This window comes from Convolutriloba macropyga, chromosome 6 (genome assembly GCF_964194025.1).
Source record: "Convolutriloba macropyga chromosome 6, txConMacr16.3, whole genome shotgun sequence".
Taxonomy (NCBI): Eukaryota; Metazoa; Xenacoelomorpha; order Acoela; family Convolutidae; genus Convolutriloba; species Convolutriloba macropyga.
Window position 1 is genome coordinate 53,039,819 of NC_134473.1, and position 23,431 is coordinate 53,063,249.

Sequence of the window (23,431 nt, forward strand, 5' to 3'; positions counted from 1 at the left end):
CTTTTGACTTTTCGTCCTCAAAAACGGGATAAACAGGTAGCGCCCAGCGGGCGTCAAGTGCTCTTAGAACGTTTCAGCTCAAACTGCTTTGAACACTCATACTTATGGTGTGAAGGGCGGTTCTTAGAGGTTGAAGACACCCCCAGTGTTGACACCCCCCACTACTGCACCCAGCCCCCCACCGCGCTGTTGCCCCCATCCTCTGCTGCCCAACCCCCTCCCTCCCCATCAGCCACCAGGTGCACCCCAACCCCCCCCCCCTCCGTGGATACTGACGAACCACCGATCTTCTTAGAGGTTGAGCTCAAATTGTTTTGGAAACTCATACTTATACTTATGGTGTGAAGGGCGATTCTTAGAGGTTGAAGACACCCCCACTGTTGATCCTCCTATTGCCACAACCACCCCCCTCCCACCGCGCTGTTTCCCCCACCCCAGTTTTGCCCCCAATCAGCCCCGTGTGCACCCCCCTCCCGTGGCTAGCTACTTACGAACAACCGCTTGCTAAGGACGCAAATTTATAGTATTTTCCAACTTTTTCAAGCTTTTAGAAAACTTTTGACATCTTTTTTTAATCAGCCCTAGGTGTTATGGAACCTCATTTAGGTTTTAAAAATAGGTTACTGCGTAATTTTTTGTGGTAGTGTAAGGCTTTCCACATTTTACCATCGCGAGTTTTTGCATTTTTGGGACAAAACGTGAAATTTTTTTCAAAATTTTTCTTTATTCAGGTCTTTCCAGACCCAGGGGCCAGAAAACATCCATTGGGGTTTGATAAGAAGTTGCTGACCAATTTTGAATCGTAGTGGAAAAGTTTTTCAATTTTTTAATGTCACAATTTAGCAATTTTTTCATAAAACTTGTTTTTTTGAATATCTTTTGATTTTTTTTGACGTTTTGTAAATTTTTTCAGCCTTAAGAGCCAAGGAACTTTCTCTAGGGTTTAAAAAATTGTGTCAGAATAATTTTAAGATTAAATAGAATGTCTTGCAATATTTTAACCTTACAAATTTTGGCGTATTTTTGATATTTTTTGCGATTTTCAATTTTAAACATTTATTGTCATTATCCAGAATTTTTTAGCCTCAAGGGTCAAAAAAGCCTCAGTTAGGGTTTGATAATAAGTTATTGAAAAATTTTTGTCGGTCATGAATTAATTTTCAACTTTCTAATATCAAGTTTTAGCTATTTTTTTTAGAAAACTTAAAATACCGGTATCCCAAGAAACTTAAAAAAAAAGTATCCCAAAATTTTTTGGCTTACTTGACCTCATTTTTAATTGCTCTCAAACAAAATTTGTAGCAATTATATTAGTCCTGTCGGTCGTCCTACGCTTTTGACTTTTCGTCCTCAAAAACGGGATAAACAGGTAGCGCCCATCGGGCATTAAATGCTCTTAGAGCGTTTCAGCTCAAATCGCTTTGAACACTCATACTTATGGTGTGAAGGGCGGTTCTTAGAGGTTGAAGACACCCCCAGTGTTGACACCCCCCACTACTGCACACAACCCCCCCCACCGCGCTGTTGCCCCCACCCTCTGCTGCCCAACCCCCTCCCTCCCCATCACCCACAGGTGCACCCCCATCCCCCCCGTGGATACCGACGAACCACCGATCTTCTGAGAGGTTGAGCTCAAAATGTTTTGGAAACTCATAATTATACTTATTGTGTGAAGGGCGATTCTTAGAGGTTGAAGACATCCCCACTGTTGACCCCCCTATTGCCACAACCACCCCCCCCCCCACCGCGCTGTTGCCCCCACCCCAGCTTTGGCCCCAATCAGCCCCGTGTGCAACCCCCCCCCCCCCCCACTCCCGTGGCTAGCTACTTTCGAACAACCGCTTGCAAAAGACGCAAATTTATACTATTTTCCAATTTTTTCAGTTTTTTTGACAATTTTTGACATCTTTGGATTTTTGTCGGCCCTAGGTGGCAAGGAACCTCCTTTAGGCTTCAATAATAGGTTACTGCATCGTTTCTAGTGGCAATGGAATTGTTTCAACATTTTAACATCACGGATTTAAGCATTTTTTTTTGACAAAACATGCAATTTTCAATTTTTTTGACATTTATTTTTCCTTATTCTGCTCATTCCAGACGCAGGGGCCCAAAAATGCCCTAAGGTGTTTGATAATAAGTTAGTGACATTTTTTTTGGTCTTGGGATAGTTTTCCAATTTTTAAGGTCACAAATTTTTTAAATTTTTTGAAAAAAGTTTTCAAGTTTTTTTTTCAAGATTTTTTAAAAATTTTTTGTTGTTTTTTTATTAGGTTTTTTCATCTCCAAGAGCCAAGGAACCACATCTAGGTGTTGAAAATAGGTTGCTGTATAATTTCTAGATGTAATGGAATGTCTTGCAACATTTTAACATCAGGAATTTTAGCATTTTTTTGACAGTTTTTGTCATTTTTTTTCCAATTTTTTGGCAGTCATTACTCAAGTTTATCGACCCTAAAGGGTTAGAAAACCTCAATTAGGGTTTGATAGTAAGTTAATGGGAAACTTTTATTGGTCATGGTTTAATTTTCAACCTTTTGATATGACAAGTTTTTTGCAATTTTTTTAGGTTTATTGAAATTTTGTTAATTTTTAGGTTTCTCTAGCCTCAAGGGCCACTGAATTTCCTCTAGGGTTTGATGATATGTTACTGCATGTTTTATAGATGTAATGGAACGTTCTTCAAGGTTTTAATATCACAAGTTTAAGCAATTTTTAAAAAAAATCTGGAGTTTTTTATGTTTTTGAATTTTTTCCGGCCACAGAGGCCCTTGGACCTCCTGCAAACTTTGATAATAAGCTGTGGCATAGTTTCTAGAGTTAATGGGATTGTGATTAACATTTTTTATGACTCCAGCTTTAATAATATTTGAAAACTTTAAAATTTTTAGTTTTAAGTCGTAAAATTTAAACTTTTCAAATTTTTGGAAAATTTGTATGTTCCTAGCGTATGGATCTTTATGAGCCGGTTAAACTATTTCAGACTTGAAACAGGGATACTAGATAGTCTCTTGAGACAATGAGAGGTTTCTTAAGATATTAATGTCTTGAATTTTTAGCGAGATTTTGTTAAAATTTGCAATTTTTCCAAATTTTTTCAATATTTTTTGTTCTTTTCTGTGTTTAACGACCAATACTATCCAACGAAACCTTTCAAGTCGCAGAAATGAGTTACCTGACAGAACATTGGAGACAAAAAAAATAGTTTTGATTTTTTTATTGCGGAGTTCAAATTTTTGTTTTTTAATTTTGCCTTTTTCACTTTTTTTCTATATGATTTATTTGTTATAAAGGTTAGAAGACCTGAAGTTGCAGTGTCGAATCCAATCATGGAAGATATTCCTGTCTCCTTCTCTCTGTTTCAGTTGGGGTTCCTTTCCTTCTCTTTCTCGTTCACGTTTTAGCTCTCTGTCTTTTTGTTGATTCCGCACTTCAGCTGCTGTTATGTGGCGTAATGTCATCATCTCTGAACCTCATTATCAATGAGTTATAGTTGAAATGTTTTTATCATAATTGATCCAAAGGCATTTTTAGGAAACCATTGTTAATTGCTTTCAAATGCAATTTGTAGCAAATATATTAATCCTGTTTGACTTTTATGCAATTTATCGCTTTGCCGTTTTTTTTGTCTGACTCATTTGACTTTCGTATTAAGAAACGAGATAAAGAGGTAGCGCCCCGAGGACACTAAACAGTGGCTAGCTGTTGAGGAAGCCAACCGATCGCCGGTCGTTTGAGAGCAATTCGCCCGACGTTAGTCGGTTATTTTCAAAATTCGCCTTGCTTGCCTATCGGCTTGCTTGACCACCTCCTTTTACACTATGTTGTCCCGCAAGATGTTGGTAAGTGATCTCAAGTTTCGTCAATAAAATCACGATCCAGCATACTTGAAAATCAAGACAATGCAATACGTTATGTTTAGGCGTTATGTATCAAAATTCTTTTCACTGGGCAGAAAAAAAGTAGAAAACTATGGATGCGCCACAATTCAGACGCCCAAAGTTAACATGAGATTCCCACCAATAAGGGAAGTTTTGGAGGTCAACAGAAGAGGGCACAAAATATTGTTAGAAGGATGAGAGAGATCAACCTGTTGCAAACGGTGTATAAATAAGTTTGACAAGCTTCACAAGAAACTCTATTTGTTCAACGTATAAATTGCTGCCCCAGTCAATGTCGTATAGTTATCTTGCAAAATCTTGAGAAAATCTTGAAAGATCATGCAAGTTAACCATTGAGATTTGAAAGATAACCATTCCACTTAAAAATTTTCCAAGATACCATTTTTAGCGCAAAAACGTCCTACATGCTAGTGATCTTGCCTCAGAACTGAAAATCTTTCTCAAGATTTTATCTTTCTCGAGAACTTCGGTTTTTCTCAAGATTTTATCTTGATTTTTCTCTTTTGATTTTTTCTCGATTTTCGTTTCTTGGATACCGTTTCCTGTTGCTCAGATATCGTTGTTAAGTCAATGTCCTCGCCTCTCCTTTGGAACAAAACAAGAAATAAAGAAATAAAGTCTTGAGGAACAGCAAAGAACGAAAGATTGGGTTATAAGGGTTGCCCAAATTCGAGGGCTCTGGTGTAAGATCAAGTGATGTATTATTAGCACACTAGGTTTGCGAGTAAAAAACGCTCGTTCGAATCCAGTAGTGGTCCATTTTCAAAGTAGTTGCGCCTGTTTAGACCCCTAGCAAATGTCTCATTTGGTGTATGTTTCAGATTGCGATCAGATTGAAGAACAGGATAGGAGCTGCATTCCGGCACTATTTTGAGAACAGACGGAAAAAGTGCCGATCCATCTTGCTCAAGTCCCTGGACAATGCCGACACTTAACCAGCAGCATCTCAACTAACTTGTTATAACCTCAGACAACTACAGTTATAATCTCAACCTCATCAAATCACATACCCCACCCCTCCCCTCTCGTCTCGCATCCCCTCCCAATCCCATCCCCATATCCCATCACCCGCCACTACGCTCCCTGAGTATCATTAATTGGACCTGTTTCCACCCCCCCCCCCCCCCCCCCCAAAGAATGGAGGTAATTATTGGTTAATGGTTAATGTTATTGCTGACACCTCAATCATTTGCGCTGGTTTTTCATTTACATTAAAAAATAATTTTTGAATGGTCTAGAAGGATCGGTCAAAAAAGTAAATCTTTTGGTAGTTAATTTCATAGAGATCTAATTTAGCTTATTATTCGAGTACATTGCACAGGAGACACAATTTCGGTTGTTTTCTATTGACGGCAGCTATTAAGTGAACGTACCAAATAAATCTAACGTTTTTCCCAATGAAATTCATGGCCCAAACGTAATTCGCCATTTAATAGTTCTAAATGTTAGCGACAGAAAATGGCCGTATTACATTTTATGATAGCAAAAAACCAAATCCAGATTACGAAGGTGAAAAGGAAACAGGTTTCATTTTATTTTCTTACAAACAAGATATTGTTTATGATTTAAATTCTGTCATTAATCCAAAATCCATCATATTCTTTGGAAAAGAATATTTTTGGGATATAATAAACCCTGAATCATATTTGAGATCAAAAACAGTCTTTTGAGACTAGAAACTGTGGACCTGTTTCCAGCATTTTTGTTTACTGCTCCGAACTTAATATAACGCTGTTTAATTCAAGATTTTGCATCTTTCGGCTGTTTGATTCTCTTTAATATTATTAATGTATCATTTACATTGAATGAATTATCAGCTGAAGGCACTCTATAAAAGCAGATCTTTACAGCCTTACTTACCCAATGATTTTGATGTCATATTTTGTGGTGAAGTTTCATATCAAGTCCCAAAATATTTTTTACAACTTTCTCAATAGCACAAAATATTGCATCACATTATGTCTGTTAGATAGCAATTAATTGCATTCGGGTCACATGTAAAAAAACTCACAATAATACTGAATTAAATAATTTCGAAACGAAAAAATGAAACAGGTCCCCAAATCGTGCAGAGTAAATTCCCTGAAGTGAAGTTTATCTTTATTTTATTTACTATATGCCAAGTCATTTGATTTGTAGTTTCTTTTGTAGAAGAGTTGCATGTATTCAGTTGAAATTAGAGTTAGATCATTTTTTCTTATCTCTGCTGAGTCGGAAAACTTCAGTGGCATTTATTGTTTTAATGTTTCGAACTCAACAGCAAGAAGGCCGTAAAATTGAGGCAGTAAAAATTAACGAAGGTGTGTTTTTGTTTTCTCTCTAATTTTTTCAACATCAAGAGTGGCTAAAACAAATAAAGGTAACATGCATATGCTTTTCATGGTTTTACTGCGCCTAAATAAAATTGGTAGCATTTAGACCATTCCCAATGGTAGTTTTTACCCAAATTTGTCTTTAACTTATATTTTAGTTCAAATGTTTGCCAAGCACTTGTTGACTTGTTTGCGAATTTTGGCTCTATATTGTGAAAGCCCGTGCAATAATAGAAAAAGACAAATTCGACCAAACTAAGACTATGTAGAAACCAAGGTTTGCAGCTTGAGATCATGGGACTATCGCTATACAGATGTTGGCATGTTCTTGGAAAAGCTTAATTTTTATCACTGTTTTGTGGCGGCAGAGGCAAGCGCAAAAAATGAAAACTTCTAAATTCCGTGAGCCTAAGTCATATTGTATAATTATAGATTATAGGTTACTGGGGAAGTCATTGAGAGAATCTGCCAGTAATCGAGAACTATGTTTCAAGCCAAACCTTTGAAGTAGCTTAAGAAGTAGTCATGCAAATTTTTTGGAACACCAACTTGCATCGTTGAAACCTGGCAAGCTATAAGTGAAAATCTGTCATTAGAGGTTAAAACACCCATGTGCAAATTTTAAAATGCCGAAAGTCTTCAGTGCCAGAAGTTAAAATGTCAGAAGTTGCTACTTAGCCAGATGAATTTCGTTTACTTTCGTCATTTTAAAACGTGCGCGTTTTTTCTTTTAAGTAATGGTTAGGTGACTCTGCTTGAAGTCACTGAGAACTTCTGGCGTTTATCAAGAACCGCGGAAAGTTTCAAGATATTAAGTGAGAACTTCGAACGGACTTCTGCAGAGTCACTTAACCATGCTTAAAACACGAAACGCGCACGTTTTAAAATGACGAAAGAAAGTAAACGAAAGTCAACTTCTGGCTAAGTAGCAACTTCTGACATTTTAACTTCTGGCACTGCAGACTTCGGCGTTTTAAGTTGTGCACGTGAGTGTTTTAACCATGGTTAAGTGACTCTGCAGAAGTCACTTCGAAATTTTGACTTAATATCTCGAACCGCTTCGTGGTTCTCGATAAACGCCAGAATTTCTCAATGAACTCAAGCAGATTCACTTAACCATTACTTCTGGCACTGCAGTGATTAGGCAGTTAAAAATTTGCACATTCATGTAACAAACAAAGATCCGTGTTATCTACGTGTTGCAAATAAAGAGACGTGTTTTAAACGAAGATGACCAACCTCAACCATAATGTTAAATTTACGTATAAACATAAGTTCTCAAATGGTTCACTTCTTGACATCAGCAAAAAATGACTTCATAGAAATACGTCACGACCGTTTTCAAGTGTTACCGAGCAACAACAGTGGGTAAAAAGTATCCCGGCAAATTCTGCAACAGACCATGAACGTTGGCGTCAACCAATGAAATTCATTGCTGATTAGCTTGGTCCTCTAACATCGAGTTGCAAGAAAACAATCACACATACAATAGTCGACTTTATTTGAAAGCGGAATACACTCAGAACTGGGGAAACGCACTAACAAAACTCAAAAGTGCTTAGATGAAGAAACACAACCTAAAAATTCAGGATGGCACATCATAATGACAAAACTTCTTCCAAAATTAAAAAAAAAACAGAATGCAGATTAAATGGGTTTAAGCCAACAAAAACAATTCACACACCCCTAATTAAATGGGGTTTAATCAGGGCAAGTAAAAAAAATTTCATGCAGTTGAAAAATGGCAAGTGAAAATGTTGTTCCTGAGCTTTCATGACATGCTTAGGAAAATGCATCAGCATAAAAACTGAGATTGGAAAGACACTTTTGTATTAGTTGTCTATTAGTCATAGTAATAGTCCCAGTTTTAGTTATAATTACTTGACAGTCATAGTCACGTGATGTGGAGAAAAGAGGGGAAATAACAAACGCAACACAACAACACACAGCAAAAGCAGCCCCAGAAAACGGTTTTCTTCCTATGCATCAGCAAGATATTGCAAAATTGAAATGACTTGAGCAGTAAATAACGTGTTACTGTGTCTTGCGTTTAAATTGTTCTTGAGCAGTAAATTGTTACTGTGTCTTGTACTGAAAGTTGTTCTTGAGCAGCACATTATTTCTTACTGTGTCTTGTATCTACGAATTATCGGAGCTGTAATTCAACTGTTACGAACCCCAGCTTCTGGTATCTTAAATCGTTAGTGCAAAAACCGATACCAACATAAATTCAAATATTTTTGCATAAACAAGTCTTAGACATATATCTTTGTCTTCGATTTGTTTTTCTATCGGACTGAACTGGTATACATAAAGCGATCCCGTCTTGTGTGATCTGTATCAAATCCAGTGCGATTCGATACTGAAGAAAATAAGATTTCCAAATTGTTACGAACTGAATTGTAATAAAACGGTGAGAACCTAGCGGATATACAGTCACAAAATCTATAAGCGAAGTATCTGAACAGATTCTGTAATCACTCAGAACGAACTGCCCGGTGTAAAATTTGTTTTGTGAAACACAAGGAGAGCAGCCGTTAAATTTGATCCGCCGACCCGGACAGTGAAATACAAACTGCTGTCCAACTCAACAAGTGAAGTGCCAAAGGCATCAACGAATAAAACAATACTCAACAAACAATTCAACGACGCAAAGACAATTGAGCAAAGTGCATTAGAAGTTGAATAGCAAGGCTTAATTAAAACAAATAAACAAGACTACTGTATAGATTCAAGCAGCAGTCCCAAAGTACAAACGAAGTGACTCCGTCACAGAGTCAAAACATTTTGATTAGACAGATTAGCAACAACCGAAATCAACTCAAAGCAAAAACTCAAGAGGGTCAGGAGCAAATCAAAAACAAAGATAGATCAAGCAAACTCAATACCAATTATAAACAGCTAGTGAATCTTGACGATTCTCTTTGCATTCTTCTTCCGAAGCGAGCAAATATTCTTCGTGCTCCAGAATGGTTTAAACGTCACGAAGCTGAACGACTACATTTCTTACAAACATTAAACACAGATTGGTTACCAGACATTCACCAAGAAACACACATGACGGATCAACAGAATCAAAGCGTACAATTAGCAAGCGATGCAAAACCAACTGCCGCTAACACTTCACAGTCTGTTGTAGGAGTTTCTCAACGAACTGTTGAAAACATAAACCGAAACAAGGACAACGATTCAAAGGCCTCCTCAGACGAACGAGCTAATGGGCAGAAAACTGGCGGCTCTAGAGAAAAACATTGCATCAAAAATGAGGTTGAACCAAAAATGAGTTCGAGTTGGAAAGGAAAGAACTTGAAATGGAGAAGCAACTTTTTGAAGAAAAAGGTGAACTTAAACTGGAATACGAGAAAGAAGCTCTTGACGCAAGAGCATCATATTCTGATGACAGTGCAGCCCCTAGTATTCGAAGTAGATCACCATTCGATTGGAAAACCCCAAAGAACAAAGATGTTCCTGGTTTGCTCGATCGCCCGGACACAATCTCCAACTTGCGCGACTATGGTTTCGAGCGTTCAAAAACCAGGATCGACAACAATTATCCCAGGTTAAGCTTCAGTCGCGAAGGTGTACCTAAATCACGGTCACAAGCGGAGAGCGTGCCAGCACATCCCGGGAACAAGACATATTTAAGCGTAATAAGCCCAGCAGTAGTTGTCAGCTACCTAAGTTGAAGTAAAGTTCTTTTGACGGTAATCCAATTGAATGGCCCTAGTGGTCATACATGTTTGTTGCTACCATGTACCGACGTAAAACTCCTGACTCAGAGAAAATGAGCCACCTGAAACGCTTTTAAGTGGCGAAGCCAAGTCAGCTATATCGGGTATGAGTTATTCGGGGTCTTTCAACACTGAAGCTTGGTCACTACTCGAACAAAAGTTTGGCCATCCAGATCTCATTGTTGACGCACAGCTCGAGATGTTGCTTAAACAACAACCTATTAAAGCTCGCAATTTACCTGCTGTGAATAATTAATCAATAACGATAGGCCACTTCGTTAACGTTTTGAAGCAATTCTATTACCACGGCGACCTGCAGTCTAGTGCAAAAGTTTGTCTCGCGATAGAGAAGTTGCCTCCAAAACTCAAGGAGAAATGGTGGTTTTATGTAAATGATTGGCAGGAAAAAACCTGATCTTACTCTTTTTGAAAAATGGTTAGGAAGAATATCGTTCGTGCATGAATGGTTTTCAGCGTTTAAGGAAGGACGCAAAGAAGACAGACTTAATATCAAAGGAGACAAACGTTTCTCCAAGACGTTGAACTTTAGTGCGATTTCCAATGTAAAGAAACGAAGCCAGCACAAAGCGATCAAGGTCCGCCAGCTGATGGCACCCCTCGTATTTGAAAATGCCCATTATTCAAAAAGATGACTATTAACGATCGATATATAGCAGTGAGAAAGCAATGCTTATGTTATGGTTGTTTCCGAAAAGGACATGCAATCAAGGATTGCAAAATCAACGCGTGCGGTACAAATGGATGTAACAAAAAGCACAATCGATTGTTACACTCGGAAAACCAAATGGACAAGGACAATCAAGCAGTCAATGTGAGCGCTGCAACAATAAATCAAAGTAACGAAGTTCCCAGCTTTCTTCAGATAGTTCCCGTCTCAATTCAGAGTGGGCGCAACCGACTAAACACATATGTTTTCCTCGATAGTGGTTCAAATGTATCGTTCATCGATCAAAGCCTTCAAGAGACTTTGCAAGCCCAAGGCACCGATGTAACGCTAAATTTAGCCGGCATACACGGAACGAAGGGTCTGAAGACCAAAAGAGTTACTCTGACAATAAAGGGACTGCATTCAAAGCCGCATTCGCATGAAGCGTTTGTACATCTGTCAACTTCATTGGAATATAGAAATTATGAATTCAACAAATTGAAACAAAGTTTCAGCCACTTGAGTGTACTTCCAAACAGAAGTTTCAATTTGATGGAAGTTGGCATCATTTTGAGTCAAGATGCCGATGAAATACAAAAGGCATTAGACTACAAGATAGGAACACGAAGTCAACCTGTCGCTGTCTTGACGGAATTAAGATGAGTAGTCATTGGACCCATGAAAGGTAAAAGAGCACAAAATGTTTGTCATTTTGCCAGCAGAGTAGGCGTGAAAATGGCAGAAAACATTCAATCCTGGTGGGACATAGAAACCTATGCTTCCAAAGTAAATGTCGTAAGTCAATCAAAGAAAGAGCAAGAAGCTCAGAAATTCTTAGAGAGCACGGCAAAGTTTACAGGCGAGCTGTACGAAGTGGGCTTGCTCTGCAGTGAACCAGAACACAATCTTCCAAGCAACTATGGCTCAGCCCTAGGTCAGCTCTACTCACTGGAAAGAAGATTCCAACGAGACCCAAATTTGAAAGAAATGTATCAACAGACAATTGAAACGCATGTTGAAAAGGGGTTTGTGAGGATCCTGAACACATCGGAAGTTAAAGGCACTTTCAGAAAGGAATGGTATTTGCCACACCATCCAGTATTGAACCCAAACAAGCCTGGTAAAGTTCGCCGGGTTTGCAACGCTGCAGCAAAATACAAAGATGTATGCCTGATTGACAAGTTGTTGGCCAGACCCGATCTACTACTGGGATTGATCGGAACAATATTCAAATTTCGAGAAGAATCAATAGCCCAAACAGCGGATATTGAATCAAAATTTTTGCAAGTGCAAGTTCCTGAACGGGATAAAAGGTGCTTGAGATTCCTGTGGCGACCAACAACGAGCGAACCAATGCAAATATACTAGTATCAACGTCAGGTTTTCGGAGCAAAGAGTTCACCAACATGTGCCAACTATGCTCTGAAGCGAGTAGCGATCAATAACGAGGAAGAATTCCCCATTGCAGCAAAAACAATCCAAAACAACTTTTACATGGATGATTTCATCAAGTCAGTCGAAACAGCTGAAGAAGCAAACAAGGTCTTCAAACCACTGCAACCTCCTCTCTCAAAGCATGGATTTGAACTGAAGAAACGGATAACCAATAGCCACGCTGTAATCAACGCTACCCCAAAGGACTTAAGCTCAATCGGCAGCACAAAGCAGGTTGAAGTAAAACCCAGCAGGGAAAGCTCATCCGTTCTTGGGCTTCAGTGGACGGTTACCGATGCTAGTCTACAAGTTTGTAGAGGTGTAAGCAAAGAAGTAGAGACCACAATCACCCAAAGGAAGATCTTATCTCTAGTTTCTTCAATGTTTGATCCTCTTGGACTGTTTGCACCGTTCGGTGTTCAAATGAGACGACTGCTGAAGAGCATTTGGACCAAGAATGGACAACATTGGGACAACTCAGAGAAGCTAACGAAGAAGAGGAGTTTCTGAAATTGAAAGACCAGCTTTCAAAAGTAGCAGAAACCACCATTGACCGAAAATATTTCAGCACAGCCAAGGACAAATGGGAACTTCACGTTTTGCCGACGCATCTGAAAACACAATTTGCGCAGTGGCTTACCTAAGTTCAAGGCCCAAGGAATACTCAGCATACTTAGCATTGGTAGTCGGAAAGTGCAGAGTCGCACCGATGCGACACCTTTCGATACCACGTTTGGAACTACAAGCGGCAATCACGGCAATGAGGCTGAAAGAACAGATAGTTAGAAAACACGAATCACAAATTCAAATTTGTAACTTTTGGACAGATTCTACTACTGTCTGCAATGGATACAGAGCTCTCAAGGCAAACAACAAATGTTTGCAGCGAACCAATTTGCGGAGATTTTGGATACAACGGACACTTCACAATTGAATCATGTGAGTGGTATCAACAATCCAGCCGTCATCGGGACAAATACCATAAATGTTGATGAACTTCAGAGAAGTGAATGGCTCACTGGGCCGATCTGGTCGAAGATCTAGATAACGAATGGCCTGAACAGGTGAAATTAGAATTCCCCTCTGACGAACAGAGCGACGAACAAACGGCCTTTATATCTGAAACCAAAGAAGAAGAACCTATCGTTCAGTGGTAACGATTTAGCAATTTCAACAGACTTGTGAATACAATGGCATTTGTGCAGCGAGCATTGAGCAAAACGAAACCAGCAACAAAAATAATTGGTATTGAGGAAAAGGAAAATACTAAAGCAACAATTTTCAAGTTGCTAAAGCAAGATCAGTTTGCTGAAGAGATGAAATCTCTCAAGGCTGAAAAGGAGATTCCGAGAAACAGCAAGATTCTGCAGTTTTTCCCCTTTATTGACAAAAGGGGATTATTCGTGCCAAAGGCAGTATAGGGAAAAGTCAATTGGATTTCACTGCAAACCATCCAATATTGTTGCATTGAGAACATCTCTTTGTCGAATTATTCTTGCGTAACGAGCAAGAAGACTACAACCACGAGGGAACTGAACATTTAAGAAACATTGATCAGCAACCATTCTGGATTGTTGGCGTAAGATATTCCTTGTGTTCAACAAAGAATAAATGTATCAGCTGCCGAAAACGCAGAGCAGAGACAGTGGCTCCCGTAATGGCAGAGATACCTGCAGAAAGAATGGTTGCTTCAACAGCTTTTGCAAATGTTGGAGTAGACTACCTTGACCCTTTTCTATTAAAAATTAGCCGCAGAACTGAACAGCTTTGTTGTTGTTTGTTCACATGTCTAACAGTACGAGCCGTACACATAGAGATAGTCCCAAAGTTGGATACCAATAGTTATCTGAACGCAATTATGTAGTTTACAGCTCGAAGAGACAAGCCGATAAAAATGATCAATGACGACGGAACAAAATTGGTTGGAGCAGACCGAGAGTTCGAAGAGTATGAAAATCATTTAGTTCAACAAGGGATCAGATGGAAGTTCAATCCACACGTAGCACTCCACTTTGGAGGAGTTGGGCAGCAACTGGTGCAAGAAAGAATGTATGCAGTGTTGGGAAACCGATCAATTACTGAAGATGTTTTCTCAACCACAATTTGTCTTGTGGAGCAAACATTGAAGGCTAGACCATTGACGCCAGTTAGTTCTGACGTAAAAGATTTGTAAGCCATTATCCTAAATCACTTTCTGATTGGTAACAAAAACTTTTGTCTACCTTGTTTACCATGCGCAGAGGAAGTCGTCGACCATCGAAAACTCTTTCGACAAACACAAGCTTCCGCAAATCTCATCTGGGACGGATTCCGAAAGGAGTATCTGCCAACTTTGAACAAGCGAAACAAATGGAATTGCGAATCTGACAGAAATTGCAGCAAGGTGATCTCCGTTGGTTGATTGAAGATAGTCACGAACGAGGGTATTACAAACTTTGCCGAGCTACAGAAGCCATCAAGGGTTCTGATGGAGCAATTCGATCAGCAACGATTCAAACGAAATACGGAGTCTACAGGAGGCCTGTTGTGAAGCTCGCTCCTGTACTACCAATTGATAAAGATGTTTTCACGAAGGAAAACGGGGCCGCCGATGTTGACGCTGAGCTTTCACATCATGCTTAGGAAAATGCATCAGCATAAAAACTGAGATAGGAGAAACTCTTTCGTATAAATTGTCTATTAGTCATCGTAATAGTCCCAGTTTTAGTTATAATTATTAGCACAGTCATGGTCACGTGTTGTGGAGAAAAACGGGGAAACAGCAAAAGCAACACAACAACACACAACAAAAGCAGCCGCAGAAAACGGCTTTCCTCCTATGCATCAACAAGATATTGCAAAAATAAACTGACTTGATCAGTAAAAAATGTGTTACTGTGTCTTGCGTTTAAATTGTTCTTGAGCAGTAATTTTTTACTGTGTCTTGTATTGAAAGGTGATCTTGAGCAGCACATTATTTCTTACTGTGTCTTGTATCTACGAATTATTGGAGCTGTATTTCAACTGTTACGAACCCTAGCTTCTGGTATTTCAAATCGTGAGTACAAAAGCCAAAACTAACATTAGTTCAAATATTTTTTCATAAACAAGTCTCAGACATATATCTTTGTCTTCGATTTCTTTTTCTATCGAATTGAACAGGTATACATAAAGAGATCCCGTATTGTGTGATCTGTAGCAAATCCAGTCCGGTTCGATTCTAAAAAAACTAAGATTAGCAAATAGTTACGAACCGAATTGTAATGCAACGGGGAGAACATAGCAGATATACAGTCACAAAAGCAAAGTGCATAAATGAAATAGCCGGACAGATTCTGTAACCACTCAGAACGAACTGTGCGGTGTAAAACTTTCTTTGTGAAACACAAGGAGAGCAGCCGTTACATAAAAAATTGTAGCAGTGGAATCAAAAATTCAGCAAAAATTTTGCAAGAAAAAGCAGCATAAACGTTTAAAGAATTCTAAGAAATATGGTGCGTCTGGATTTTCCTGTTATTAGTGAACATCGATACGAAAATGTATCAATACCCAAAACAGAATCAGCTAAATCAGAGACCTTTGGAACCAGACGATTTGGCGAATTGTCTTCAGAGTATCATTCCTCCAAAGAAGACATTGCTGAACCGGAAAAAAACACAACCAATTGAGTAAAGAAACCATTGGCAGCAAACCTGAGAGAAGATCGACGGTTGAAACAATCAGTATTGCAGACATTGTAACGAATGAAAAAAAAACATACAGTGGAACTTCAACTACTGATGAAGTGAAAAACAGTAGCAGTTCCCTACATATCGAGATTATCATACTGTGGAAAGTTATACCAAATATGCCATTTTGTGACACCCAGTAACATAGAGGAACAAAACTTCACGACTAAGGACTTTACTATCCCTCTAAAACCCAACAACTCTTCTTTACTTTCAACAGCCAGCATCGTTTTACAGACTTTGTCATAAATTTTTTTGAAATTTTGATATTCTGTTTACCCAGGCTGTCTGGTTCAACCGTTTCAGTTGCAGGGTGAACCAAAACCATCTCAAGGACTGACGAAAGATTGCCTACCACCGTGGGATGATAATCGAGAGCATTGGAGCCGCAATCGAATTTCGGCCTGCAATGCACACATGTACAACTAAGCGACAGAGAATTTAAAAACTAATCACCTATCCAAAGGACCTTGTCATCATTTTGTTTGAGGAACTCTTCAACAACTGACCACCCATGACATCACTTCTCTGAACAATTGTCAACTTCGCAATATTTATCATTACGATGACAAAGGCTATTTAAAAGCCGATTCAAGTAGAAACATTATCTTTACGTCATAAAGTTCTACAGCCAACGCTTGTAGATATCACGAAAAGGCTTGACGAGATTGTTCAAGCTGAAAAATGCTCAAGGCATAACGGAGTGAGCACCGCCAGCTACAAAACAATAGAAAACACCGAAATGGAATAATGTGGACATTGACAAAGCTCCCAAAACACGCACAGTTCAATTACAGACAAAAGTCATCAGTTTCAAAGCAGAGCAACACTCAAAAGAGCCAAAGCCGCATATTACCGCAGGCAACCATATTGAACAACATAAAGCAGTCAGTATATCAACCCATACCATGTAATAACGGGCTATTCAAGCATCACTAAATCAACAATAACTTACCTATTGTGTTAAGTTTTGACACAAACGACGATGAACGGAACAGGTTTGAACATGTTTTCCGTGTTGAAAACATCAATTTGTTCAAAATATCAACATCCTATAGGGATAAGACAATCATCAAACAAAGTCAAATCAAAAATCAAAAACGAAAGACAATCGTCTGCACATAGTTCAAAATCTCTTCAAAACTGGGAACGACCATCTCGAGACCGCCGACAAATGTAGATAACAACTTAGAACAAACTGAAAGGGATCACAGGACTGGTTTGCAGCAATTTCTTCCAACACGATAAGACACTCCAAAGAGAATTCAAAATTGGTTGAAAGTAAAAACGGCACCAGTAAAAACGAAACCAAATAATCATTTCACCTCAACTTTTTTCATACCGACGAACACACTGGTCACTACAAGACAACCAAACTGACGATATCGAACACAATTTCTCTAGAGAGACAGAGGCAGCTCGCCAGACGGGAGAGTACTGATTTTTACTCTTCTGAGAAGAACGCCAGACTGTATATACCTCACTGCTGTCAACCCATAGAATATTGACGAACAAAAGTTTTCGATGCTTAAGAAACAAAAGTAGAAATATTCGTCACCAGAAACTTCTACCAGAGCCGGAGTGGTCCTGAAACGTTCTTGTTGTTTTGCCAAAATTTCAAAAAGGAGCTTCTGACATCTCCGGAGAGGCATGAAAACAGTGTTCATGCAAATGGGTGCTCGGCATGAAGAAAAACGTTTACTTAAATTTATACAGGAAACCTCAAAACTAGACAATGGTGAAAACAACCAACACCTCGTTGAAGCCACGCATTCGTGGAATTGGGTTGTTCAAACTCTAGAACAGAAAAACAGGACAGCCGTGAACATTCTAATTTACTAATAAATGTTGAGCAAACCTTCTACCCGAATGTTTCAATCGACGACTGTTTCAGAACATGACGCAAAAAAGCCGAAAAGCTATAAAAAGGCGTCAAATTAGCGTGACAAAATGGTCTAGCAACAACAATACATGTTTGTCAGCAATTTCACAAAAAAAAATTATTTACGTTAATCAAGGAGTTTCTAAAGCGATTGCATGAAGTTATGGGAACTTACTTGGAAATTTTTCTTCCGAGCTTAAGGAGGAAAGGTGACGAAAGTTAACACAAAAATATAGACATTAGGATAATTTTTACTTTGCTCCCAGGCTTCTTCAACCCATTGCAACCAAAATTAAAATTTGTGATTGGTGCGAAAATTCTACTGATGGAGTTGTGAGAACTAAACTCTAGTTCGACAATGCAGAAAGGGTTCACGAAAGGGAACACCTAGGAAATAAACTCATGTTTCTCCAGTATACAGTGATATACAGAGAGTCCAGTATGCAGTGATATTAGAAAAAAATGGACTAAAAAGAAATCAAGATCAGACAGATTTTTCTCTGAACGAACAAGACAACAGTCTTTGGCAAAACAAGACCTCTACAGCAGAGATATGTGAACATCAACGATCATCCAACAGGGCAGGAAACGAGATGAATCTCAGCCGCACTATAATGATGTTTCGCAACTAGTTTCACTCACCTCATTTGCTTCCTGAAACTTTTTTAAACAGTTACGAAAAACTGTTTGATTCATTTTTCATCAGCAACGGAAAAGAATAAAATCAAGCTACAGCACAAAAAGGGAACAGACACGTCATTATTTTTAACTAGATTCAGTCGGCTGTTGGGATTATGAGCACTGAGAATCAGATTGAAGACAAAAAAACAACACAAAATCAGCAGATAAAACATATCACGGAATCAGAGACATTCCACCTCAAACTGCTACAGCAGAAATCGGTCAAAAAAATTTGGGATTACAATTTAAAAAACAATAAAACGACAAAGTAAGTGGAAATAGAGGGCAACAAAAAATTGCAAACAGAACCAATATGTCAACGACCTTTTAAAGATCAAAAACACGCACATGGTATTCAACCCTACCCTTTGCTTTTGCATTACAAAAAAGCACTTTTCCAACAAGTGCAACGACTGTCAACAACAGAGGCAGCCCATCAACCAACTTCAGATGTCACATGTTTGTACTTAAAGGCTTTCAGTTAAATCAGTGGCCTTCAATGTAGACTTGTTCTGAAATTAAAACCTACAGCTACAATGATACTGCCAATGGGGATTTTTTGTTTCCGATTCACTTTCTATTCAGTGCATACACTACAAATAGAAGTGACAAAGAACTTGCAACAGACTGCACAAGTTGTGGTTTTACTCTTGATCAAGGTTCTTTCAGCCCAATTATACATCATCAGCACTTATAATTATTTTTGGAGTTACCATCTATCTCCTTTATTTTCCCAATTCAGTGAATTAGAGCAATACAGATGCTTGCTTTTTCTGACAGAAGCCTAGATCTTATCGGCATTAATGTGGCGGCAGAGGCACGCGCAATGATGAAATTTGACAGCTTTGGCCAAACTAAGTCTTAAGGTTGATTTCTATGTATAATCAAAGGCTCACAGCGCAAGAAGTTGAGACCACGGCTGTACAGTTTGTTAGCTTGTTCTCGAAGACGCCTAATTATATCATTAGTATTGTGCCGGCACAGGAAAGCGCAAAAAAGGGTAAAATGCAATCTGGGCAAGACTAAGTCATAGTGTATAACTATAAGCAGCAACTGTGATGCAGTCCTTGGAAGAACCCGTCAGCGATCGAAAACCATCTGGCGGTTTGAGTTCTAAACCTAAAAGTTTCAGGTGCCTTTAACAGGAGTCAGTTATCCTTGTTTGGAACACAACTTGCGAACTTACAAACTTGAAATTTGCACTCCAAAAGGAAAATCTTGAAACTTTTAAATTTAGTCTGCGCACGCATGTTTTAAATAGAGGCTTTGAAAAGGTTTAGTATTAGCAAAATGGAATAAAAATTTGGAATGAAAAATTCTCCGCGTCACCAGAAAACATGGAAAAAGAAAAACAAAAAACATCCGAAATGTTGACGCCGCACGCATGAGTGGGCAAAAGTGCACCAGTCACATTGCGCCAAAAGGATCTGTTATAATAGGTTTTTCAAAACACCTATATAATTGACTTTTTAGAAGTAAACGGTGGTTCAAATCAAAAAGATCTGGACTCAATAATTTAATCTGACGAGACTAGAGAAAAAAAAGTTACCAGTTGAAAGCCCCTAGAGTAATCACAAATATACTTTTGAGTCGAGTTCTGCGAATTAACCTGATAATAATTAAATTGTCGTATGCACATTTGACCACGTTTGTAAAAAACCAATCCTGTTGTTGTTTGTTAAAACTTGTAAATTGGATAAATGCTGTGGATTCCAAAGATCACTGCAGTTACACAAATTTGTCGACAAATGTATCCAGGCTTAGACCTCGGATAGTGGAATGATCATGCTGAATCAAAAAGTGGTATCAAAACATTGCACTCGACCTAAATGTTCTATACAATGACTATCGAACAACTCGACGTAAATTGTGATGCTCGACAATTTTTGTTCTCGAATTATTCACGCCACATCTTTGCTCGAGCCGAATTGTCATGCTCAACTTCTGCTGGACGCAAATTAACCATACTGCGCTTTTGCTCGACTAAAAACCTGTCGTGGTTGATAACACGGGTCAAAATAGTTCAATAAGTTGAATTTTAAATTAATATTGAAACTCAAATTATACAAAAATTAGCTCTCATTTATAGTACTTATCTATGCGAAAATATTAAGAGAAAATTTAGATTACCTAAAAATATGTTAATTGATTGACATGTGAATAAATTTTTGTTCCGAATCGCGGAGGTGGTTTCTATTTTCATCATTATTTCATGCAAATCTTATATTTCCTAGATACAATCGAGTTCATTAGTTGGAAGTCGGTGGATGTTAGAATCAGCTTTCTGTTGGTGGGAGAATTTGCTTCTGACATATGATTGATAGATCAATAAGATATTGATAGCCCCAAAAGGAAATTAGAATTCAGTTCAGTTTTGTGGCCATTACTTATTGACAAAAATCGTCAGGTAACTTCTTCTTTCGTTCTTTGAAACTTTCATAACGGGTAATTTTTACGTCTTTTGACAGTTTTCTAATTGTTTTATAAGTTCGATTTCTGTGAGAGGTGCAATGGTTTTTAGTATTGCTCCGCTGCTTTTTTTATGTACTTGAGCAGGAAAAAAGTTTGCGAATTTTCAAAAAAGCAGACTTATGAAAAGACTTTTGCTCGACCCGTGAAAAGACCATGCTCGACCGATGAGTTTTCCTCATCTGGACATTTTTTTGAACCATGCAAACATCATATTTGACCAAAAATGCCCATGAAAAGACATTATCGGCCCATGGAAAGAAATTTCTGGGACTTAAAGTAGGAACCTCGACTGTGTAATTTTAGTCACTAAAGGCCCTCTTCACAAGAATTTCTGAGTCTTTCATAAGTCGACGCCTAAACTTGGGAGGCAAAATCAAGTGACAGATAAACATTGCTACGTTCTTTTTTTCGGCTAGTTTAGATACTCATAAGTTATTCAGTTTAGTTATTCATAAATTACCTAATCAAACTTAAAAAATTTTGTGAACAATTATGTGTGTCCAACATGAATTTTAATTTTATAGCATAGCAATTGGTTGTTTTCATTTCATTAGTTCAGTTGTTCTAATCCACATCATTTGTATTCCAAAATGCCGATCAAATTGCTACTCCGTAAACGGAAATCTTGTCATCCTGGTTCTATTACTTTTGATGTGTGCAGTGACGGCTGAAATGCATATGATCGTGGCATCTGGAATTATTACAGGCCATGTAATTTCTTTTTGGCCCTCTCTTTCTCGAGAATTATATCTAAGCGAGAGTGATTGTTCTCTTATAAGCATCGGTTTTCTGATTTTGGCCAAATGAGACTCAATTATCGGTCGACTGTCTCACACTGCATGCGAAGATCACGTTCAGGAGCACTCTGGCAATCCCAGATTGAGGTGCCATCCGGAAGTGACCTCTGATCAGACCAAGTCAAACGCACACGGTGTGTTCCCAGACCAAAATTACAGGGTCTGGGATTTCGTTCCAGCACACAATAGTATGATCAGAGGTCACTTCGGTCTGGGGATGGTATGATCAGAGGTCACTTCGGTCTGGGGATGGTATGATCAGAGGTCACTTCGGTCTGGGGATGGTATGATCAGAGGTCACTTCGGTCTGGGGATGGTATGATCAGAGGTCACTTTGGTCTGGGGATGGTATGATCAGAAGTCACTTCAGGATGGGAATGGTCTGATCAGAGGCGGATTCAAGCGCACATTAGTCTGAGCAGAGACCATTTCGCGCGTAATTTTTTTTTTGATTTTTTAAGAGAGATGTCGGCTCTGTCAAGAGGCAACAAAAAGCAGCATTCTGATCACAGACAGATCTACAGTCTGATGTCTTTGATCAGAACCAAAGGGGTCCAACTGATTGAACATGTCAGTCCCCTTACAAGGAAACTTTGTTTAACTGTAGAATACGATGTTTTATATGGAAAACTGTCTAAATTTATCCATTGAGTTGGAAATATGCACTAATGTATACTAAACAATTTTTTACTCAGCAGTTGGGTTATCTTTTCTTTAGCAATAATAGTTTTAGGATGGTCTTTTTTTAGATGAATATAATAATACAAACATCATTCTGTATGAAATGAATATATTATAACAAAATTCGTGCGGTGAGATGATTTCGAGCGCACAATAGTCTGATCAGGAGTAATTTTTGAGCGCACAATAGTCTGGTCAGAAATGATTTTGAGCGCACAATCGTCTGGAGAATGGTCTGGGTTTGAACTGGGCCATGGTTGCACAATCGTCTGGACAATGGTCTGATTATGGTCTGATCAGAGGTGCTTTCCGTCTGGGAAGGTCCGATCAGAGACAGTTTCGAGCGCACTTAGAGCGCACACGGTGTTTCGAGCGCACTTTAGTCTGATCACAGAGGATACTTTGGTCTGGGAGGGTCTGATCAGAGGTAACTTTCGTCTGGCACGGTCTGATCAGGGGTCACTTCCGGGTGGCACCTCAACCTGGGATGTCAATGCGTTTCATGTCAGTCAGCTCTTCTTATCCATGCAGGTTGAAATCCAGACACAAATTGAGCCATGATGAGACTGACTTGAACGCACACCCATGTGTTCTCAGACCAAAATTACAGGGTCTAGACAGCAGTGCAAGCGCACAAGAGACTGGACCAAGGTCTGATTTGAGTCTGATCAGAGATCACTTCGGCCTGGAAGGTCTGATCAGCGGTCACTTCGGCCTGGAAGTTGTGATCAGAGGTCACTTTAGTCTGAAAGATCGGATCAGACGTGTATTCGATCGCACTTAAGTCTGATCAGAGGCCGTTTATAGGTGTCTTCGTCTCGGGTCTACGAGGTCGTCACTATTTTTGTGTATTAATTTATCCTATCAGTACTTATGTTAGTCTAGGTGGGGTCGAATACCACTGAGTAAATAATAATAACAATTACAATGAATTTCATCAAACATGGTTTCACCAAGCTTAGTAACTCCCTAACGGGGCTTCAATTTCAAACACTGTCCATCCATATGGGCATGATTTGTATTTGAAATTCTCCTTACCTAAGTCAAATATATATTCTTTTACTTCACTTTTGAATTTGAGAGGACTTGAATATGGATTATAATTGGTAAAACCACGCGCCAGTGACATCGAATTGCTGTAGTTTGTAACTAGGTAAAAAATTGGGAA

At 38.8% G+C, this 23,431-nt stretch overlaps 3 protein-coding genes across 14 annotated transcripts in view; 2 read left to right on the forward strand and 1 right to left on the reverse strand.

Annotated features, from left to right (window-relative positions):
- LOC142341750 (acid-sensing ion channel 1A-like) overlaps positions 1 to 5,018 on the forward strand; it is a 148,860-nt gene extending 143,842 nt beyond the window's left edge. For all 10 annotated transcript variants that reach the window (XM_075392931.1, XM_075392935.1, XM_075392928.1 and 7 more), the window contains one exon: positions 4,721 to 5,018. In XM_075392931.1, coding sequence (XP_075249046.1) covers positions 4,721 to 4,834 — 114 coding nt within the window. In that variant the 3' untranslated portion in view covers positions 4,835 to 5,018. The remainder of the gene's footprint in view (positions 1 to 4,720) is intronic.
- The window catches only part of LOC142341755 (protein XRP2-like), a 525,423-nt gene that overhangs the window by 281,816 nt on the left and 220,176 nt on the right, over positions 1 to 23,431 (forward strand). The gene's annotated exons all lie outside the window — the stretch shown is intronic.
- LOC142341757 (serine/arginine-rich splicing factor 4-like) overlaps positions 1 to 23,431 on the reverse strand; it is a 340,718-nt gene that overhangs the window by 237,594 nt on the left and 79,693 nt on the right. The window lies entirely within an intron of this gene.